Source organism: Diaphorina citri, unplaced genomic scaffold (assembly GCF_000475195.1).
Source record: "Diaphorina citri unplaced genomic scaffold, Diaci psyllid genome assembly version 1.1 scaffold224, whole genome shotgun sequence".
Classification (NCBI taxonomy): domain Eukaryota; kingdom Metazoa; phylum Arthropoda; class Insecta; order Hemiptera; family Psyllidae; genus Diaphorina; species Diaphorina citri.
The window spans coordinates 216,918-241,191 of record NW_007377661.1 but is presented as its reverse complement, the minus strand read 5'-3'; the positions used below and the strand labels follow the sequence as shown (position 1 = coordinate 241,191).

The following is a 24,274-nucleotide window of genomic DNA, read 5'->3' as shown; positions in this document are numbered from 1 at the left end:
AGCTAATAGGTATCGAGTTGAACAATGCGAAGTACAAATACCAACGAGTATAATTACATTATTAATATGCTATGAACCTATATGTATATGTACACCTAACCTACATGTATATACCTAGGTACTTGTGTGAGAAGTAAAATGAAACAAGGACATACTAAGGCGAAGGTATTTTGCACCTCGTAAATTGACGTATTCTCACATCATGTTCCTGAAGTCCCCTTAATTGTTTGCCTGCCATTCAAAGTTCAAAGCAGATTCTCAAAAAATATTATCTTCATACAGGTGACAAACTGCAACAGTCACTTCTACAGAAGTCAACCACGTATACGATGTACGAAGTACAAATACCAACGAGTATAATTACATTATTAATATGCTATGAACCTATATGTATATGTATACCTAACCTACATGTATATATACCTACTTGTGTGAGAAGTCAAATGTAACAGGGACATACTAAGGCGAAGGTATTTTGCACCTCGTAAATTGACGTATTCTCACATTATGTTCCTGAAGTCCCAAAGTTCTCTTAATTGTTTGCCTGCCAATCAAAGTTCAAACCAGATTCTCAAAAAATATTATCTCCATAAAGGTGACAAACTGCAACAGTCATTTCTACAGAAGTCAACCACGTATACGATGTGCTTCGCGGGGCACAAAAATGGTGTGGCGGGCCACATGTGGCCCGTGGGCTGCTTGTTGGAAATCCCTGTACTAAAACCTCGATCCTCAGTGAGTTCACGCCCACAAGTCTGTACTCCGCGAACATTTTAATAACCTTGGATTTTGAAAATATGCAGTCCAGACTTGGAAAGGTGGACTACTAACTCTCAGAGGGCCAATAACTGGTACACTTACCCTAAACAGATTATATGTTCATTTTGTAGAATAGGTAAATGTTAATAACATTAATGGCACCATAAGACTCTATGCCCTACCCATAAATAAAGTGTTTCGTTGTGCGAACTGACATTTTCAATTTGGCACTGCAATGGCAATGCATCTGACTATTAGGCCAGCCACTCACTATCAGGTAGATTTGACAGGCACACCTGATCAGGTCTACCTGTGGCCGGCCTTAGTCTTTGGCTTTGGTCATGATGAAAACCCAAAAGAAAGGTAGTATAAACAAGGTACCGTATATTCTATTCTATTCATTTCGCTAGAATCTCTAGTAAACGTACTTCTACTTTTGCTTAATTTCAGCGCTCCCCTGCAGTCAAAACCAAAAGATGCCCCGTCAAGTGTGTACGTTGTGTCCACACCAAATGAGAAGAGTGGAGACCTTGAGGCTTCGGTCTATGATCCTTACCAGAACCGCGAGGTCAAACATCCCACCACGTAAGTTTGACACAAAGGTACCTACTTTTTTCCCAAGAGGTTTGATAGAGCGAACTGTAACTGCTGAGGTCTTATCGTCCCGAAATCGAAGAGAGAAGGAAGACAAGATAGGAGAAAGCCAGCCGTTCCGAAAACGAACTTTATCGGTTTAGTATAAAATCCGCCCCGGGGCGGAATCGAACCCGCGATTCCTGTTTAACAAATCCTCTATTTCTTGTCCTTAGCTACACGGACACCCTGTTCCACATGCTGAAGGCAAGTCTGGGCACAGGTATTCTGGCAATGCCCAATGCATTCCACAACTCTGGCTATGTGGTCGGTACAGTGGGCACTCTGCTGATCGGATTCTTATGTACATATTCCATGCACATGCTAGTAAGTACTACTGCACAATACATACGTAGAATATTATAATTATTATTTTGTCAAGGTTACCCACAATACCCTCCTTCAGGAGTGTAGTGGTTAGCGCGGTGGACATTGAATCTGGAAGTCGGTGGATCGAGCCCAAGTAAAGTCATGAAATTAAGCGATAGACAAAAAAAAAAAAAAAAAAAAAAAAAAAACTTCAAAAAGACCATACAATCTATCTACATAATTTCCTCTCAAGTACTCTACCCTAATTGTCTCATAAAATCAAATTATTTCTAAAGGGAATTTCAGCTGAAAGTAAAATCTAAAAAGCTTTCTGTTCCGTTTTCAGGTGAAATGTCACTACGAACTGTGCAGATGAAAAAAGGTGCCAAGTTTACATATCCGGGTATTGCAGAGGCGGCTTTGACGAGGGCCCGGAAAAGACAAGGTGTTTGCTCCCATTGGACAGTAAGTACTACTACACTCATTTTCAAATTGGCTTTTTAGTCCGTATCCTTCCTTTATTCATTAACTAATAATAAAGGTATAGCCATAATTAAGTGAGAACCAGTAAGTGCTTGGATTCGCGTGATGGGGGGGGGGGGAGAGAGAGAGAGAGAGAGAAAGGAGAGAGAGAGAGAGAGAGAGAGAGAGAGAGAGAGAGAGAGAGAGAGAGAGAGAGGAATTCGATAGGTAAATATATGAGTGTAAAAGAGAATGGGAGTTCTGGCATCTCCACTAATCGGGCCTTCAAGTAGGTATGTATGCAGTGTATGCTACTTCATTATTTTATAAGTACCTAGGGAGTGAGAGAGTTTTGACATCTCCACTAATAGTGCCTTCAAGACTGCAAACTACAAGGAGTTTTGACATCTCCACCAATTTCTTTCAATGTGTCTCTTCTTCTTTTCTCTCTTCCCCGATATCTCTCTTCCTCTCTTACTTATATGCAATTGTGTTTGCTGGTTTCAGAAGCCATCCATTTCACCCAAGGCAGTCGAATCGATCCCCAGCATGACTCGTGATCAAATACAACTGGAAAGCAAAAAGGTAAGTGACTAAATTACCAAATGGTAAAAAAAAGTAGTTTAGTGAGCTGTAGACCTCAATTCGTACAAAAGAGGTAATTGATTCAACTAAATTATTAGACTTCCGTGGTTTGTGATACAAAATTTACTCTCCTAATATAAAGTTACAAAAGCCGGTTGTCCCGATAAGACACTGAATATTAAACAAATTAGGTAGGTACATAGGTATTCTTAACCACGATCGAATAAACTACGGGCTAAAAAATTCCCGGAGGGACGGACCCCGCTTGTTTTAAAGAGGTTTGATAGAGCGAACTGCTAAGGTCTTATCGTCTCGAAACTGCTAAAGTCTTATCGTCTCGAAATCTAAGAGAGAAGGAAGACAGGATAGAAGAAAGTCAGCCGTTCCGAGAACGAACATTATCCGTTGAGGATAAAATCCACCCCGGGTGGTAATCGAACCCGCGGCCTAGAAGGTACAAGACAGGTGCACTACCAACTAAACTAATTAGGCTGGCTAGGCCTTTTTCATGGGTACATACCTATTAGGTTTTAAGTTTGAGAAATTCCATATTTGATCAATTTGTCATTTAAGTTTAAAGTTTAAACGGTACTTAATGACAAGTACATTGAATGTTGAATTAGATAAGCATGGTACGTGACAAATCGTGCACTGGAAGCGTGCCATTGTCTTGTCACGCTGTCACGCTATTGATAACACCTACATCATGTCAGAAATATTTCAAGTTTATTTACCTAGGTACCTACGTGAGGGGGAAAAACTACACACCTTGCTATCTACCTTCCTAAATATTATGTTGGTACATACCTATTAGGTTTTAAGTTTGAGAAATTCCATATTTGATCAATTTCTCATTTAAGCTTATAGTGTTTAAAGTTTAAACGGTACTTAATGACAAGTAGGTACATTGAATGTTGAATTAGATAAGCATGGTACGTGACAAGTCATGCACTGGAAGCGTGCCATTGTCTTGTCACGCTGTCACGCTATTGATAACACCTACATCATGTCAGAAATATTTCAAGTTTATTTACCTAGGTACCTACGTGAGGGGGAAAAACTACACACCTTGCTATCTGCCTTCCTAAATATTATGTTCTTAGGTATTAAGAGTTTTAATCCGTCAAAAAATTCTTCCTATTTCCTTGCCCTATCTTGTGAGAAACATCATCTTGTGTGATCTGGGTACATACCTATTAGGTTTTAAGTTTGAGAAATTCCATATTTGATCAATTTCTCATTTAAGCTTATAGTGTTTAAAGTTTAAACGGTCCTACTTAATGACAAGTACATTGAATGTTCTGAATTAGATAAGCATGGTACGTGACAAGTCGTGCACTGGAAGCGTGCCTTTGTCTTGTCACGCTATTGATAACACCTACATCATGTCAGAAATATTTCAAGTATATTTACCTAGGTACCTACGTGAGGGGGGAAAAACTACACACCTTGCTATCTACCTTCCTAAATATTATGTTCTTAGGTATTAAGTTTTAATCCGTCAAAAAATTCTTCCTATTTCCTTACCCTATCTTGTGAGAAACATCATCTTGTGTGATCTAGGAATTTTCCGTCTAATTTGAATAGGTATGAGGGTTTGTTATTTAACTAGATAGGTAGGTATCTTCTTTAGGATAGCTAGGTACCTCTCAAAGCAGTAGAAGCCATTTTCCGAGCACCCTATACAATTAGGATTGTTAAGTATACCAACCTATTTCATTAATGCATTACAAAAGAGGTAGGTAATGAATTTGCTAAATTGTTCTGTCGACCTTGATATACTCTGTAATCATCTCACGTGATTTGCAGACATCCCGGCCCAGCTGTGAATAAAATTAAATAGCGAAGTATCCTATGTACTTATCTGTACATAGGATGATTTGAGCCAATAATAAAATAGGATACAATTTGCATCCATTAAACTTACACGCGACTATGAAAATAGCGATGAATCAAGTCTGTTACGAGCGTATAATGGCAGCCAATTGTGTGGTTTAACAATGCAATTTGGTCAACCACTAGAAACTTTCAGGCATACCACAATCTACTTCTTATTGAGAGGTTTGAGGTACCTAGCTAAAAATATACACTGAGACACCTCTACATACGTATTTAGGTACCTACCTTAGTGACTTGTCTAAGTGTGCATATTATTAGATGCCTGTTTTATATTCGTAGGTCTTACTTAGGACACTTGGACACCTTTTTATAGAATGTTTAAAATGGCATGTGCTAATGCGTCTTGAGGGCTTGGCCCCTACGTTAAAATTTATTCCACAAAGTAGGAATTTATTTAGGGTTTTCTAAAATGTTTTCTATAGGTATCTACTAAACTCTAATAGTATTCTAGCTCTAGCTTCTAGCTCTTTTATTTCAGACTAATCCAGACTCGGAATATAGGTGAGAACCCAAGTATTATTCAAAGGAATTTAAGGGCAAAAGGTCACAAGTCTACTCGTTTTATATTAGGCCGGGCGGAACGGCTCTCCGAACTCTTGACGTTTGCGCGCCGGCCGGTACGCTTGATCAAACTCTAATTTCGCACCTAGGTATTTAAAACTTACCATCAACCCTTACTACACAACTTTTTTATTTCCTTCACATGTTTCAGAATGAAGGATACGATAATCCTACGTTGCAGACAGATGTACCACCCTCTGTACCCACTTACAGGGAACCTGTAAATTCGTAAGTGTCAATTCTGTGTTCTCTAAACTCCAAACAAGTTTGACTCGGATAGATCAAGTCTACTTGGTCCATATAAAAAACGTGCTAGTTACTAAAACGGGGGTTTCCATCTTCCAAGTGTATGCGGGTCACATGCTACAATCGCAGGTACTTCGCGGGCCACATACACACACAACTCTGGCTATGTGGTCGGTACAGTGGGCACTCTGCTGATCGGATTCTTATGTACATATTCCATGCACATGCTAGTAAGTACTACTGCACAATACATACGTAGAATATTATAATTATTATTTTGTCAAGGTTACCCACAATACCCTCCTTCAGGAGTGTAGTGGTTAGCGCGGTGGACATTGTAATATGTATTATGATTTTGAAAAACCAATGATTGAAAGACATACAAAAAAGAGTTTATCTATTAAATGAAAATTCAATTGGAATATTATTCTTTCATTACATACTTGAAATACAGAGGAACATTATTTTAACCTTTCAACAGTTAAGAAGCTTTTAAACCTGAGTTGTTAAAAGTGACGTTAAACCGTTATACCTAATTTGGTACCTGCCTAATATCAATGCTACGTAGCTAAAGTATTTGCCTACCTATCGGATACATTCATATTGTAGGGTAAGTGTACCATTTATTCGCCCACCTGAAAAACGTACCTACCATTTATTGGCCCACCAGCCCACATTTATTTTTCTAATTTTTGTTCGTGGTAAATTAAGCTCGTAGGGGGGTGGCCGGGCCCCCTAAACATCAAATTTTCGGACCTTCACGTACAGTGAAGGAGAAAAATGAAGCTCGAGGGGGGATCCCGGGCCCCCTCGGCCCCCCCTAAATACGGCCCTGCCTGATAGTGTGTCTGTGTGTTCATCAGCTATCAGGGTAGGTCTGTCAGACGGACCTGATAGTGAGTGGCTGGCCTTAGTCTTTGGCTTTGATCATAATGAAAACCCAAGGAAAGCCTTAATTTTAGTATAATTCCTAGTAAACTTACTTCTACTTTCGCTTCATTTCAGCGCTCCCCTGCAGTCTAAACCAAAAGATGCCCCGTCAAGTGTGTACGTTGTATCCACACCAAATGAGAAGAGTGGTGATCTCGAGGCTTCGGTCTATGATCCTTACCAGAACCGAGAGGTCAAACATCCCACCACGTAAGTTTGACACAAAGGTACCTACTTTTTTTTCAAGAGGTTTGATAGAGCGAACTGTAACTGCTGAGGTCTTATCGTCCCGAAATCGAAGAGAGAAGGAAGACAGGATAGGAGAAAGCCAGCCGTTCCGAAAACGAACCTTATCGGTTTAGGATAAAATCCGCCCCCCATTGTCATTATCACATGTGAGTACTGAAGTAAACGAATTTTTGATAGCAATAGGATTAGTTAGGCTGTTAGGTTAAATAAAATTGTAAATGTTAGGTAAGTATGTAGATTCGTATAAGCTTAACCCATCCCCTGGGGCAAGTAATGTAGTAAAGGGGTGGGGATAGGATTAGTTAGGCTGTTAGGTTAAATAAAATTGTAAATGTTAGGTAAGTATGTAGATTCGTATAAGCTTAACCCATCCCCTGGGGTAAGTAATGTAGTAAAGGGGTGGGGTTAAATTGAAGAGGCGGATAGCTTGTCGAATGGTGGCTAAAAACCTCCGTCACGAGAAAACCTGAGTTGTTAAAAGTGACGTTAAACCCTTATACCTAATTTGGTACCTGCCTAATATCAATGCTACGTAGCTAAAGTATTTGCCAACCGATAAGACAGGATATAGGGATAATCGCTATAACTCTGTCATCTCAATCGAAAGTTGGCACAGAACACAGAGGAATAGGTTAAGTCTCGTATCGAATCAAGCCGGAAGTAATAATGTTGAGGACACAAGGATAAAATCTATCTAGGTATAACGTTAATATTTATGGTGCTATTGGTATGACTTGCAACTCTGGAGAGTTAAATGAATTTAATTAATTGATACCTATGTAGAAATATTGTTACTATAGGTATGTATCTTATAGGAATTGAATTATAAGGTCTTTGTCTTTCTATTCATACCTAGAAACCATCTTATTCATTACATCTTACTAGAAACAGTAGGTACACATGTAAGTTACTTACATTCCACACTATTGGAAGGGTTGGTACAGAACAGTCCAGGTATTATAGGCACATAAGGCCACAATGGCGTATTTCTAAATAGAACAACGGCTAACTGATGTATGTATGTATGTATAGTAACCTTGCATAGATTGTCTTCAGCATAACTCAATACTTCCGTGAGAAGAGAGATTGAAAAGAAAAATCCAAGTACCTTAATTAAATGTTATGTCAAGGATGTTGTATTGAAGACGTTTTAATAGGCAAACAAAACCATACGAGTGTCCACGAAGCGTAGCTATGGATGTTCTGTGGGGGGAAAAAACCAACACTTCGTCGGTTTTCCCGGAAAAAAACAACAGCTCTTGACCGTACAGTATACATTAGGTACCTATTAAGGTGTATCCAAACATAGTAGACCAGTTGTCGATCGACGAAGTAAATCTATGTTGTCAAGGCAGTGTGGACAGTTCAGTCGACATCGATCGACGGCCGGTCGACTATGTGTGGACGCACCTTAAAACCATAAATCACTTAATGGATCGTTTGATACATCATCAGATTTTGATCGAATAAACAAGGAAAAATGAACCAAAAATATTCAGGGGAGGATGCTACGGTTAGGTGTCTAAGGGCAAGAGTAGACAAGGGAGAACGCATTATTTTGGGATACGGCACGAAAAGTTCGGGTTAAAATACGGCTCTAAAAAGTTCAGGGGACCGTCACATGCAATAAATACATGTCAAATTTCCCCTGAACTTTTTTCGGAGTCCCTTGGTATTGTTATACATAAGTAGAGCCGTCGGCTTTCATAAATGCCCTATGTCACTGCGAGAAAAGTTCGGGTTAAAATACGGCTCTAAAAAGTTCAGGGGACCGTCACATGCAATAAATACATGTCAAATTTCCCCTGAACTTTTTTTCAGAGTCCCTTGGTATTGGTATAAGTAGAGCCATCGGCTTTCATAAATGCCCTAATGTCACTGCGACCTGGTTAGATCTTTTGTGACTAAATTTCGGAGTCTCTTTGGCCTGTACCCATTTTGAACCCTCCCAATCCCTACAGTCGTGCCTTGGAAAATATGTCTCTCCCTCTTGCATTGTTTTCTAAAATTTTCCATTCGTCCGTCTAATTGAAAATCAGCGCAGGGCCGTATTAAGCTCCTCTTGGCGCCCTGTTCGCGGAAAAAGTTTGAACAAGCCTTAATCCAGGGCTGCAGGGGCGTAAGCAAGAGTAGCGGGGTATTTAGGTACATAACCTACTTGACTGGGGGTTTAGCTGTCCATTTCAGTAGATAACAGATCGTCATGACAGTTACAGGAAGTTTCATTGTGACAGTATTTTCAGTGCCGAATTTTTCCCGTCTTCAAAAACTGCAGACTCATTTAAATGATGCATTGTTTTCTAAAATTTTCCATTCGTCCGTCTAATTGAAAATCAGCGCAGGGCCGTATTAAGCTCCTCTTGGCGCCCTGTTCGCGGGAAAAGTTTGAACAGGCCTTAATCCAGGGCTGCAGGGGCGTAAGCCAGAGTAGCGGGGTATTTAGGTACATAACCTACTTGACTGGGGGTTTAGCTCTCCATTTCAGTAGATAACAGATCGTCATGGGAGTTACAGGATTCGCCCACCTAAAAAACGTACCATTTATTGGCCCACCTGTACCATACGCCACATACGGTAAGTGTACCATTTATTCGCCCACCTAAAAAACGTACCATTTATTGGCCCACCTGTACCATACGCCACGTAAGTCTGAACTGGACGTTTTAAATTTTCAAGATCCAATTTCATCAAAAGAAAGGGCTTAAAGACTGCTATCGAACCAGTGAAAAAATAAGTACAATAGGTACGAGCAGGTAACTATATGTACCTAGGGTACTTATCTGCATACCTATCTAATTTCGAGTCAAATTTTCATCGCATTGAGGAATGTTTATAAAAACACTGAAATCGTTTGCCACATCAGATAAGATAACGGAGCCGTCATTCGATTTAAAATTTGGCAAGTCGAAAATTCCGACATGCGACGGAACGGTTTATTTGCATTGTTTTCCAGTTCAGATAGAAAAATAAATGTGGGCAGGTGGGCCAATAAATGGTACGTTTTTTAGGTGGGCCAATAAATGGTACACTTACCCTATTAAGCTCCTCTTGGCGCCCTGTTCGCGGGAAAAGTTTGAACAGGCCTTAATCCAGGGCTGCAGGGGCGTAAGCCAGAGTAGCGGGCTATTTAGGTACATAACCTACTTGACTGGGGGTTTAGCTGTCCATTTCAGTAGATAACAGATCGTCATGGCAGTTACAGGAAGTTCCATTGTGACAGTATTTTCAGTGCCGAATTTTTCCCGTCTTCAAAAACTGCAGACTCATTTAAATGATATGTAGGTATCTACTAATGCATATTATTTTGTCATTGTTTCTTGTTTCCAGACCTCTCTGCAATGCATTCCTAATCATGTACCAGATAGGTACCAGTTGTATATACGTTGTATTCATTGCTAGTAATCTGAAAGCTGTAAGTACACAATTCTTTGCCGGTTGAGGAATGGCGCTAGATTTGATTTTAAAAAAGTTTAACGTCACTGTAACACTGTTATACTGGTAGTAGGTTCTTAGCCCCGTGGGGACAATTGAGTTAGTACGTCTAACAGTGGCGGCATTACCCGAGTGAAAAGAAAACTTAGGCTCTTAGTTAGGCTCTAATACCCACAGATTTTTTGAACAGGCTCTCAACTTCATCACACTTTATTTTCATATGCATACAAACTAGTAATTTGAAAGCTGTAAGTACCCAATTCTTTGCCGGTTGAGGAATGGCGCTAGATTTGATTTTAAAAGAGTTTAACGTCACTGTTATACTGGTAGTACCTAGGTTAAACTTAGCCCCGTGGGGACAATTGAGTTATTACGTCGAACAGTGGCGGCATTACCCGAGTGAAAAGAAAATTTAGGCTCTAATACCCACAGATTTTTTGAACAGGCTCTCAACTTCATCACACTTTATTTTCACATGCATACAAGAGCGGCATACACTACCCATCTACCCGGGAACAAACCATGATAAGTGGGTTGGAAATTCACAACCGTAGCCGAAATTCACATTTTCCCTGGAGTCAGCCGTCACCATGTTAAAGTGTTAAGGATAAGTGGGTTGGAAATTCACAACCGTAGCCGTAATTCACATTTTCCCTGGAGTCAGCCGTCTTGAGGTTGAGGGTCATGTTGTCTTGGACTTTATGGTAGCCTCTTGAAAACTACTATTATTTTTTCTATTTCCTTATTGTCGCGCCCAGGTGTGTGATATGTACGTGGGCGAGCATGACGTGCGGGTGTACATGCTCTACATCTTCCTCCCCCTGGTTCTCATCTGTTGGGTGCGCAACCTCAAGCTTCTCGCCCCCTTCTCCACGGTGGCTAATCTCGCCACCATCCTCAGCTTCGGGATCACGTTCTACTACGTGTTCACCGACGTGCCTTCCATCAGGGAGAGACATGCGGTGGGGGAGTTCCGGGGAATGCCTCTGTTCTTCGGAACGGTCCTGTTTGCCATGGAGGCCATTGGCGTGGTGAGTTCCTGGTTCATTCTTTTTGCAAGAAATCACTCTTAGTATTAGCAAGTTTTTTTTTCTTCTTAAAGAGGTTTGATAAAGGAGCTGTAACTGCTAAGGTCTTATCTTCCCGGAATCGAAGTGCGGTGGGGGAGTTCCGGGGAATGCCTCTGTTCTTCGGCACGGTCCTGTTTGCCATGGAGGCCATTGGCGTGGTGAGTTCCTGGTTCCTTCTTTTTGTAAGAAATCACTCTTAGTATTAGCAAGTTTTTTTTTTTTTCTCAAAGAGGTTTGATAAAGGAGCTGTAACTGCTAAGGTCTTATCTTTCCGGAATTGAAGAGAGAAGGAAGACAGGATAGGCGAAAGCCAGCCGTTTCAAGAATGAATCTTATCCGGAATCGAAGAGAGAAGGAAGACAGGATAGGCGAAAGCCAGCCGTTTCAAGAATGAATCTTATCCGTTCAGCGGCCTAGCGCTTACAAGGCAGACGCGCTACCAACTAAGCTAACTATTAGGCTGTCTGGAGTGTTGAGTTCTTATGAAATTACTCTCGTAGTATTAGCAAAGTTCTTTTTACCAACTTAACAGTGGACTGGTTGAGAGAGAGAGAGAGAGAGGAGGGAGGCATGTTTAGTGGATGTACCAATGAGAAAAAAATCTTATCCTTCAGCGGCCTAGCGCTTACAAAGCAGACGCGCTACCAACTAAGCTAACTAGGCTGTCTGGAGTGTTGAGTTCTTATGAAATTACTCTCGTAGTATTAGCAAAGTTCTTTTTACCAACCTAATTGTTGACTGGTTGAGAGAGAGAGAGAGAGAGAGAGAGAGAGAGAGAGAGGAGGGAGGCATGTTTAGTGGATGTACCAATGAGCAAAGGCCAACTTTACCGTCAGGGAGTCAAATACATAAGTCTAATTAAACTCATATACTTTCAGATCATGCCCTTGGAGAATGAAATGGCCAAACCCAGCAAGTTCAGCTCGTTGTTCGGAGTCCTGAATATGTCCATGGTACCTATCACTCTTCTCTACACCCTGGTGGGATTCTTTGGGTATGTTGGAGATGTAGAAAACTATTCGTATTTATTATTGTTTTTTAGGCTCCTGACAATTCCCTGACTTTTCCAGTCTCCGTGAAATTCCCTGACGATTCCCGGTTTTCCAGTCTGGTAGACACCCTGGGTACACTTACCCTATAAGTTCAAAAATTCCTTTACCTCAACATTTCCCATGTTTTCAGTCGTCCTGGCTGCGGCTATTCCCAACCTGGAGCTCTTCATCTCTCTCATTGGAGCTCTCTGTCTAGCCACCATGGGTATTGCTTTGCCGGCCATCATCCAGTTGCTGACCTTCTGGGACTCTCTGCATGGCCTGGAGAAGACGATCTTCATTCTGAAGAACCTGACCATGATCCTGATAGCCATTATGGCATTCCTCATTGGGGTTACCACGAGCGTGTCAGAGATTTTGCACAAGATATTCCATGTCTGAATCTTTTTCTGGAGAGGTTTGGTAGAGAACTGTGACAACAGAGGTCCCGAAATCTAAGAGAGAAGGACAGGACAGTAAGCTAGCTGTTCCGAGAACAATTTTTTTAGAGGTTCGATAGAGGAAATTGCAAGAACTGATTATTATCACTCCGAAATCGAAAAGAGGTTAGGATAGACAAAGGCTATTTGTTCCGAGAGCGAACCTTATCTATTCGGGACAACGGGCGGGAACCGCGAGCGCACCTAGAGCACTTCCAAAGCAGACGGGCTACCATTCGAGTTCTACCAACTAAGAAGACTAGAATCTTTTTTCCTTCAAATAAAATGGGAGTCTTCATTAGAGAGGATAATTAAATTATCGTGGAGAATCGAGGAAGCTATTTAGAAAATGGAGCGAGGAATGAGGTGTTTTTTAGGAAAGATATTTACTGAAAATACCTTCTTGTGATAGTCCATTTATGTTTGTTATAAACAATAATGAAATTATTTGTAATTAAAAATTATATTAACTGCTATTTAACCTCTTGAGACACAGTGCTAGATGATAGTACGGATAATCAAATTATCCTGTGGAATTGAGGAAGATACCTAAAAAAGGATGAGGGAGAGAGGGGAGAAAAGTACATACATATTATACTTTGGAGTACACATTCAAATTTCTCGTACAATTTAGGAAAGATATTTACTGAAAATACCTTCTTGTGATAGTCCATTTATGTTTGTTATAAACAATAATGAAATTATTTGTAATTAAAATTTATATTAACTGCTATTTAACCTCTTGAGACACAGTGCTAGATGATAGTAAGGATAATCAAATTATCCTGTGGAATTGAGGAAGATACCTAAAAAAGGATGAGGGAGAGAGGGGAGAAAAGTACATACCTACATATTATACTTTGGAGTACACATTCAAATTTCTCGTACAAATATAACATTGACGAAAGTCGCCTTTCAATATGGATTGATTAATGTTACGTTTCATTAAATTTTCATAAAATAAATGTATTTTCCATTTACATTAACTGTATTGTAAGGACGTGTTCATTTTCTCCCTATTTATTTTCACAGTTTTCATCCTGGTCACAAATCCAACAGGTAGACCAATAAATGTATTTTCCATTTACATTAACTGTATTGTAAGGACGTGTTCATTTTCTTCCTATTTATTTTCACAGTTTTCATCCTGGTCACAAATCCAACAGGTAGACCTAACAAACAGTGTCAGGAAATCTTCAGTAACTTTGCCATTTTCTTTCTGCTAAACTCAAAAAGAAAATAAGGCTAATCCTTAAGGCTCAAGTTTCAATGCAATGTTGAGGTGTTAGCCTAGCTTAAACCAGCCTCTAATAGCGGTATTTAAACCACCTTTTACTGTCTGACCAAATTTACCCTTTTCTCCCTCTACAGGTACATAAAGTACGGGGATAAGGCCGAGGGCAGCATTACCCTAAACTTGCCTCATGACGAGAAGCTGGCGCAAAGTGTGAAGCTCATGTTGGCTATGGCCATTTACTGTACGTACGCCCTGAGCCAGTATGTAGCGTTTGACTTGCTGTGGAACAACATTATTGAGCCCAAGCTGGAGAAGACGAAAATGAAAATATTTTACGAGTATGCCGTGAGAACGACCATTGTCATTGTGTTTAAACAGTGAGATTTTGAAGAAATATAGGAGTTAACTCTCATTAATATGGAGTCAATACATATACCTCTTTACTTTGTATTTCAATTTTTGAAACTTAAAGCAAAATACCTACATTGAATGTACACAAGTTATTATTGTGTACAGGCCATCGAGGAGGTAGAGGGAAGCGACGAATTCAAACTGCATAGATAGAAATATAATATAACAATAATAGAACTGAGCAAAAAGAGCTATTTCAGATCATGCCCTTGGAGAATGAAATGGCCAAACCCAGCAAGTTCAGCTCGTTGTTCGGAGTCCTGAATATGTCCATGGTACCTATAACTCTTCTCTACACCCTGGTGGGATTCTTTGGGTATGTTGGAGATGTAGAAAACTATTCGTATTTATTTTTGTGTACAGGCCATCGAGGAGGTAGAGGGAAGCGACGAATTCAAACTGCATAGATAGAAATTTAATATAACAATTATAGAACTGAGCAAAAAGAGCTATGTGGCGCTCTCCTCTCTGAGCCTTGGGCTTTGTAACTAAATAATACATATTAAGGCTAATCCTTTATTTTTCTTGATTTTATATGTATAAAGGTAAACGGATCCAGATTTAGCACTTTGACGTTTGTGGAGGGGGAAAACTTGGTTCAATACCTACAAATTTTCATCAGCAAAGACTTTCTCCAGGTTAAATTGATCACAAGGGAAAGGTAAATCCCTGTTCCTTGAAAATAGTGTCTGAATGAAACTCTGAAGGCATGTGATGTGTTCCAATATACTCGACCCTTTAATATCAATATCAACACCTTTTTTTATGCTTGTTACTTATTAGCCAATAAATGACTATAAAAACGGACAGAGCAGGAGTAAGTTATTCTAAACAGGTACTTGACAAGAACGAAATTACATACAATATTAATCACATGCGAACACGGAAAGTATCACTAATAAATGCTCACCCCACAATAACGAAATATTCAAAGTACTAAATCCTCTTACTAACAATAAGGATAGATGTACGGATAAAAACAAAATAAAATATTAATATATCTACGAAAATATCTCAAGTAGAGCATTTAACTAGATTATTTACTTCAAAGCTTCAAACAGCTGGGTAGGTACACTATTTCTTTTTATACAGAAAAGTAGATCCTTTTATCTTTAATTACTAAAATTGAAACAGAGTTTGGCGGAGGTACCTAAATTGCCTCTTCATTAAAAAGTCAGCTTGAATAGCTTCATGCTGAATAGTCTGTTATTCATTACAGAAAAGTTGCCTTTGACCTTTGACGATATAACCTTGTGCATAATTGCATAAGCATAAATGCATATGTCATGATAACATCATGTTTTTTTTTTACCTCACACTCCTCAGATAATCATGATTAGTGTGAAGTAGATGAAGCTAATAAATTTGTATGGCATATGGCATAGTCATGCAGACTTTACATTTTTTTCTTCTTATTTGTCATAACTGGACCAAGAGTACATATTAAAATTACATGAAACAATTAAACATAATGCAAGTAATTTTATGTAATTTCAAAAATATAAATATTTCTCGCATCTAAGTTTAGTCAAATAAAAACTCGATAATTTCATAGATAGTATTAGATAGGTATTTTAAGCTGTGTCATGCTTCAATCAACATGTCACAGATATTTGTGCTCATCACAGTTTACTTTTAAGTATGTACCAGTTCAGACTTATGTGGCGTAGACCCACAGGTGGGCCAATAAATGGTACGTTTTTTAGGTGGGCGAATAAATGGTACACAGGGTGTTTACCAAAATGGAAAAAAAAATTCCCTGACTTTTCTCGGTTTTCCGCCAGTTCAGACTTATGTGGCGTAGACCCACAGGTGGGCCAATAAATGGTACGTTTTTTAGGTGGGCGAATAAATGGTACACAGGGTGTCTACCAAAATGGAAAAATAAAATTCCCTGACTTTTCTCGGTTTTCCGGTCCACCTATCTAAAATTGCTGATTTTTCATAATTTCATCCATTCAAAGATCTGTAGTAAAAAGGAAATTATAACTCCTTTAAAAATAGTTTTTCTCTTCTTCCAAATGTTACCCTGTAATGTGAAAAAAGCAAATTGAATCACCAAGGAATTACTTGAGCCATAAGTATGTATATTACAAGATATTTTATCTATAGGTTAATGTTATATTGCAACACATTCAACTAGCCACTTCATCTTGTTATGGTAGATATGTATCTATCTAAAATTGCTGATTTTTCATAATTTCATCCATTCAAAGATCTGTAGTAAAAAGGAAATTATAACTCCTTTAAAAATAGTTTTTTTCTTCTTCCAAATGTTACCCTGTAATGTGAAAAAAGCAAATTGAATCACCAAGGAATTACTTGAGCCCAAAAAAGTGATTTTTAGCCCATGGTATGTAGGTATGTGTGTTTAAACAGTGAGATTTTGAAGAAATATAGGAGTTAACTCTCATTAATATGGAGTCAATACATAAATCTAAAATTGCTGATTTTTCATAATTTCATCCATTCAAAGATCTGTAGTAAAAAGGAAATTATAACTCCTTTAAAAATAGTTTTTTTTTCTTCTTCCAAATGTTACCCTGTAATGTGAAAAAAGCAAATTGAATCACCAAGGAATTACTTGAGCCGTTATTATTGTGTACAGGCCATCGAGGAGGTAGAGGGAAGCGACGAATTCAAACTGCATAGATAGAAATATAATATAACAATAATAGAATTGAGCAAAAAGAGCTATGCTCTCCTCTCCTCTCTGAGCCTTGGGCTTTGTAACTAAATAATACATACCTATTAAGGCTAATCTTGTGTTTAAACAGTGAGATTTTGAAGAAATATAGGAGTTAACTCTCATTAATATGGAGTCAATACATATACCTCTTTACTTTGTATTTTAATTTTTGAAACTTAAAGCAAAATACCTACATTGAATGTACACAAAACAACACGTGACCTAGTTCTATGGGTGATATTAAATAATACTGAAAACATTTAAACATGACTTTTTATTTAGAAATTGAATCCTGTAATGAGTGTTTCCTAAGGGACAATTAAAAACTTTGCTGTTTTCATTGACACTTTAGTTTCTACCTACTTACATTAATTTTTAGCATAGATAAGGAGTAAAAAAAGAGTAGGTAAAGTTAAAAAACAGCATAAAATAAATAATTCAATATTCCTATTATTTATATGAACAAAATAAAATAGTAAAACATCCTTCACAAATAGCATTCTTAAAACTACATAAATAAAACTAATAAATCTTAGGACATAAAGATATTAATATAAGATAAATGAGTAAAGATACATTGTGCTTGTAAAATTGTGCTTTGAGAACAATAGAGAGAGGGTAGTGAGGTCTTATCGTCCCGAAATCGAAGAGAGAAGGAAGACAAGATAGGAGAAAGCCAGCCGTTCCGAAAACGAACTTTATCGGTTTAGTATAAAATCCGCCCCGGGGCGGAATCGAACCCGCGATTCCTGTTTAACAAATCCTCTATTTCTTGTCCTTAGCTACACGGACACCCTGTTCCACATGCTGAAGGCAAGTCTGGGCACAAAAACATCCTTCACAAATAGCATTCTTAAAACTACATAAATAAAACTAATAAATCTTAGGACATAAAGATATTAATATAAAGATAAATGAGTAAAGATACATTGTGCTTGTAAAATTGTGCTTTGAGAACAATAGAGAGAGGGTAATAATTGATGTTGCTTCATTGACTTACTTGAAGGTATGATGTCATAATTATAATGAGATTATCAAAATCCATAATATGTATTATGATTTTGAAAAACCAATGATTGAAAGACATACAAAAAAGAGTTTATCTATTAAATGAAAATTCAATTGGAATATTCTTTCATTACATACTTGAAATACAGAGGAACATTAATTTAACCTTTCAACAGTTAAGAAGCTTTCATACCATTTTCCCCTGCTAGGATTTTAACCACCTCTCAATTGTCCCCATGGGGCTAAGTGCACCCATAAATAGCCAGCAGCATTTGCAGTGCCATGCCCAGACAGCAAGTTACCTGTACATACATAATCAAATTACACAGAAATTTGCCTCTCTTTGTAGATAATTCATTTGCCACTGACTAAAGGTCAACTTGTAAAATGTTGGATTGATAAACACTAATGTCATTCACTGAAGTTGTGAAATGTCAGTCTTTAAGTATCTATACATTTAATGAAAAAATAGACAAATGCTGTTATGCAGGCATTTGCAAAACAAACAATTTACTCTATTTTGCTTCTTTACATTACTTTTCAATAATTTGAAATATGAGCTCTCTGTATAGCACCTTAAAAACCATAGGTGGAAGTATGTTTGAGTAATATAGGTAGCATGAATTAGCTATACATACTTCTTAAAATAGACAAATGCTGTTATGCAGGCATTTGCAAAACAAACAATTTACTCTATTTTGCTTCTTTACATTACTTTTCAATAATTTGAAGTATGAGCTCTCTGTATAGCACCTTAAAAACCATAGGTGGAAGTATGTTTGAGTAATATAGGTACTTAGCATGAATTAGCTTACATACTTATTACTAAAAGGTCAAGGGGAGGTTTCTTCAGACCTAGATTTTTGTCAGAGCTCATTCTCTCTTCTGCTTTCAGACTGGAAGGTTCTCTCTGCTCCCAGTCTCCTCTCTGTGATATCTCCAAATATTTCAGTTTTTTTTTTATTTTTTTTTTACAAGAGTTTCCATTAGAGTATTTAAGATGACCAAGGAGTCTTTCCTATGTAACTTTTCACGAGAAATCAATCGGTGTAAATGTAAGGGTTCTAGGAATGATGGTTCACGAAATATGCGCTTGTAACAAGACTAACAAGCCAATATCAAAAAATTTTAAATGTAAGGGTTCTAGGAATGATGGTTCACGAAATATGCGCTTGTAACAAGACTAACAAGCCAATATCAAAAAATTTCGAAAGTTACGTATATCCACTTTTTTTACACCAATAATATACGACATACAGCCTGATTCCCTCGAATTTGCCATAAAAAATTTTTGTCAAAAGAGAACGAATGTGCCATCAAATTCATTACAATTACATACAAGACGAGTATTATTTATTATTTACGACATACAGCCTGATTCCCTCGAATTTGCCATCAAAAATTGTGTCAAAAGAGAACGAATGTGCCATCAAATTCATTACAAGTACATACAAGACGAGTATTATTTATTCCATACTTATTACTAAATACAAAGAGAACTCACACTTCATGCTACACTAGATGTGTATAAATTTAATAAAAAAGTAAAAGAAATAATATAGGTAGTGGAAAGAGTTCTGTATGATAATTTGAAATACAAGTAATTAATATAGATTGTTTAAAGTAATACACAGCATTGCTTCAATTTGTTTCCACTGATACCACGTTTCTTTTTCTCTTTCCCTCGGAGCATTTTGTCTTTTTTAATTTCTCGTACAAGGGTATAAAAAGCATCATCTACTCCCATACGGGTTTTGGCTGAAGTTTTGATGAAAGGAATGTTGAACTGTTCCGCTAATTCCTGTGCTTGATTCATGTCCACTGCCCAAGTGCTCAAATCACATTTGTTACCTACCAATACCATAGGTACTTCCTCAGCATCTTTTACACGTTTGATTTGTTCTCGATATGAGCCAATGTCTTCAAAAGATTTCATGCTATTCACCGCAAATACTAGGAGGAATCCTTCCCCAGTCCTCATGTATTGATCTCTCATAGCACTGTACTCTTCCTGACCAGCAGTATCAAGAATATCGAGTAAGGCTGTTTCACCGTCAATAACAACCTGTTTTCTGTAGGAATCTTCAATAGTTGGGTCATATTCATCAACAAAATGGTTCTGAATGAGTTGAATAGTTAGGGCACTCTTACCTACACCACCAGCTCCAACAACTACGAGTTTGTACTCTGCCATTTGCTATGACTTATTTTTAACACTAAATTAAACACTTCAATGTATAAAAAGATACTATTTAAGCAGAAAAAACCACTTTCCACTTGGTTATTTGAATTTAATCACTAATTTTCGAAACAAAGAACTTTTTTTAGGCATAAAGCTTCAGATTTATCGTAATTTTGAAAATTCCCGGGTACACAACCCATAATATTGATCATACCGAACAACCAATCAGAATGCAGTATTTTGAAAGTTGGAATAGTTCCCAGTAGAGCGCGCTTCAAAGACACTAAAGACAGTTTCACACGATGCCCTTTTGACCAAACCCTTTTTTTTATCCCCAGCGAATGAGCGAAAATAAAATTTAGGTATGACTCATCTCATGAGTCATGATCGTGAGGCTAATAGGTAATGGATAATACGAGTAGCTGTTATAGGTACTTAGGTAATCTGGAAAAATTCTAAAACAGAGGCAGCCCTTTGTACCTACTTCCGGGACAACCAATCAGAATGCAGTATTTTGAAAGTTGGAATAGTTCCCAGTAGAGCGCGCTTCAAAGACACTAAAGACAGTTTCACACGATGTCCTTTTGACCAAACCCTTTTTTTTATCCCCAGCGAAAATAAAATTTAGGTATGACTCATCTCATGAGTCATGATCGTGAGGCTAATATGTAATGGATAATACGAGTAGCTGTTATAGGTACTTAGGTAATCTGGAAAAATTCTAAAACAGAGGCAGCAGCCCTTTGTACCTACTTCCGGGGGCCGCAGCCGCAACAGTTGTGTAGCTGGGATGAAATGAAATTTATCTTGGATTAAGTACACAGTCAGATAGGTATATGAAATGGGTTCTAGAATTTCTAGGTAGTAGGCCCCACTGGCCTTGTAGGAGTATGTAGGTATTTTCTGAGTGAGAGCATGTCTAGTACACTAATGAGAGCATCGGATTTACACGTCGTATCTTGGCTCCAGGGATACATGGCTATCACTTTGATCAGAGCCTTGGTCAAATACAGTATGCTTTGCTCAGGATTATCCTGCAATAACACGGGGGAAAAGAAAAGCTGTAAGAAGAATCTACTGAAGTGGGGATACTAAAATGACGAATCATGGGCTTTGGGGAAATACAAGACGAGGCCCAGGTACTCGTGTGTAACAACATCGGCACAACCTGCACTCAAAGTGATCTCTATTTGTGCTGCCCCACAGCCGTGGCAGTCGTAAAGCTCTGGAGGTTCACATGCTGAATTCATATGGACACGGATAAGTAAGGGGAAAATTTCGACAATTATTTTTTTCCAAAAGGTTTGATTGGGGGAACTGTAATAATGAGAAGGAGATTATAGGCGAAAGCCAGCCGTTCCGAGAACAAAGCTCAACTGTTTAGGATAAAGTTCGTAAGCAGAATTTTGAATTTGGACGAATCATATCGAAATATGGAATTGTAAATACTTTTCCATACTTTGGTGATTTAGGGCACTGCACTCAAAGTGATCTCTATTTGTGCTGCCCCACAGCCGTGGCAGTCGTAAAGTTCTGGAGGTTCACATGCTGAATTCATATGGACACGGATAAGTAAGTAAGTAAGGGGAAAATTTCGACAATTATTTTTTTCCAATGGGGATACTAAAATGACGAATCATGGGCTTTGGGGAAATACAAGACGAGGCCCAGGTACTCGTGTGTAACAACATCGGCACAACCTGCACTCAAAGTGATCTCTATTTGTGCTGCCCCACAGCCGTGGCAGTCGTAAAGTTCTGGAGGTTCACATGCTGAATTCATATGGACACGGATAAGTAAGTAAGGGGAAAATTTTGACAATTATTTTTTTCCAAAAAGTTTGATTGAGGGAACTGTAATAATGAGAAGGAGATGATAGGCGAAAGTCAGCCGTTCCGAGAACAAAGCTCGACTGTTTAGGAGTAATTTTGAAAATTCCCGGGTACACAACCCATAATATTGATCATACCGAACAACCAATCAGAATGCAGTATTTTGAAAGTTGGAATAATTCCCAGTAGAGCGCGCTTCAAAGACACTAAAGACAGTTTCACACGATGCCCTTTTGACCAAACCCTTTTTTTTTTTAACCCCAGCGAAAATAAAATTTAGGTACCTATGACTCATCTCATGAGTCATGATCGTGAGGCTAATAGGTAATGGATAATAGCTGTTATACTTAGGTAATCTGGAAAAATCTGGAAAAATTCTAAAACAGAGGCAGCCCTTTGTACCTACTTCCGGGGGCCGCAGCCGCAGCCGCCACAGTTGTGTAGCTGGGCAGCTCTTTGTACTTCCGGGGGCCGCAGCCGCAACAGTTGTGTAGCTGGGATGAAATGAAATTTATCTTAGATTAAGTACACAGTCAGATATATGAAATGGGTTCTAGAATTTCTAGGTAGTAGGCCCCGCTGGCCTTGTAGGAGTAGGTAGGTATTTTCTGAGTGAAATAAGTCAACTGAAATACAAAAGGGGAACAGTAGGTAATATGCACGTTTTGTTTTGTTTTGTTTTTTTTTGTTTGTGTTTTTGTTTTTTTTACAGTGTGAATATTGCCTGTTTTTTTTTTTTTTTTTTTTTTTTTTTTTTTTTTTTTTTTTTTTTTTTTTTTTTTTTTTTTTTTTTTTTTATCATTGAGGGTATATTTTTTTTTCATTACATATCTACATAGGTAAAGATAGCTATAGTAAGGTATAAAGCTGTGTCCATTTCATTTGATAGAGGGAACTGTAGCTGCTAAGGTCTCATCATCCTTAAGTTTAAGACGTTAGACTTAGAAATCCTGTCAAAATCAAGCCCCTGGATGTAAGCTTGCGTGCTAACTGGGAAGTCAACTGAAATACAAAAGGGGAACAGTAGGTAATATGCACGTTTATCTTGGATTAAGTACACAGTCAGATAGGTATATGAAATGGGTTCTAGAATTTCTAGGTAGTAGGCCCCACTGGCCTTGTAGGAGTAGGTAGGTATTTTCTGAGTAAAATAAGTCAACTGAAATACAAAAGGGGAACAGTAGGTAATATGCACGTTTTTTTTTTCATTGAGGGTATATTTTTTTCATTACATATCTACATAGGTAAAGATAGCTATAGTAAGGTATAAAGCTGTGTCCATTTCCTTTGATAGAGGGAACTGTAGCTACTAAGGTCTCATCATCCCGAAATCAAAGAGTGAAGAAACACAGGATAGGAGAAAGCCAGCCGTTCCAAGAACGAACCTTATCCGTTGAGGATATAATCCGCCCTGGACGGGAATCCTTTTCTTATGATTTCTGAAGGACTTGTAATGTGGGATATTTGGGCTGGAAATATTGCACGGTTCGTTTCAGATAGTTTTCATCAAGATCCTGTTGTTTTCTGCACAGTTTCAGTAGATTGGACGCCAGAGATGTACCGGATGGATCAGTGAGTAGGAGACAGCGTACTAATAGCTCCAATGAAGTGACACCCTGTAATTAGAAACCCATTTTCTTTGTTTTATTTGCATGGCCACCAACCACATTTTTTCTTCCAAGATGTTTGATAGAGGGAACTGTAAATGCTAATAAGGTCTTATTGCCCCGAAATCGAACAGAGAAGGAAGTCAGGATAGGAGAAAGCAAGCCGTTCCGAGAATGAACCATAGCCTATCTATTTCGGATAAAGTTTGGCCCGGACGGGAATCGCACCCGTGACCTAGCGGTGGGAATCGAACCGCGCGGCCGGTAGCGCTGTACAAGGCAGACGCGCTACCAAACCAACTACTAGCTTGTTTTACCTATTGGGTTACCTAGGTAGACTTCGACGTTCTTACTTGATTTCGTGACGTCGAACCACCAAGACCTCCAGAGCCGAGGTCCAACGTGTGACCACTACACCAGTAAGATTGTTTGAGTAGAGGAAAATGGTGTGAACCATTATAGGTATCTTTGTTACTTTCTATTAGATCGCGGAAGCTAATAAAAGGCATATTGAATAAAAAATATACTGTTATTTTAGTGATGACTCACCTTATGCTGGTTGTTCTCTTGAATATGCTCCAGTATGAGTTCTAGAACCTCAGTATCACATTGGAGTCTATCTCAGAGAGAAATTCCGGTCATTACCATAACAAGTATAGCTGTGGTTATTCCACTGAAATTAAATACAATGATTCCTCCAAA

The 24,274-nt window shown here is 38.4% G+C and overlaps 2 protein-coding genes across 2 annotated transcripts in view; one reads left to right on the top strand and one right to left on the bottom strand.

The window, feature by feature from the left end:
• The window catches only part of LOC103506263 (proton-coupled amino acid transporter-like protein CG1139), a gene marked incomplete at its 3' end in the record, with an annotated part of 47,000 nt that extends 32,791 nt beyond the window's left edge, over window positions 1-14,209 (top strand). Inside the window, 7 exon segments of the mRNA XM_026821352.1 lie at window positions 1,210-1,344; window positions 1,569-1,719; window positions 2,048-2,166; window positions 9,961-10,045; window positions 10,824-11,096; window positions 12,014-12,129; window positions 13,978-14,209. Of these exon segments, the coding sequence (XP_026677153.1) occupies window positions 1,210-1,344; window positions 1,569-1,719; window positions 2,048-2,166; window positions 9,961-10,045; window positions 10,824-11,096; window positions 12,014-12,129; window positions 13,978-14,209 (1,111 nt within the window).
• A 5,249-nt stretch (window positions 14,210-19,458) lies between these two features.
• Window positions 19,459-20,311, bottom strand: LOC103506233 (GTPase HRas). Its single transcript, XM_008470619.3, has one exon. It carries the CDS (start codon window positions 20,143-20,145, stop codon window positions 19,570-19,572), a length of 576 nt encoding a protein of 191 aa, XP_008468841.1. The 5' UTR covers window positions 20,146-20,311; the 3' UTR covers window positions 19,459-19,569.
• Between the last annotated feature and the right edge of the window lie 3,963 nt (window positions 20,312-24,274).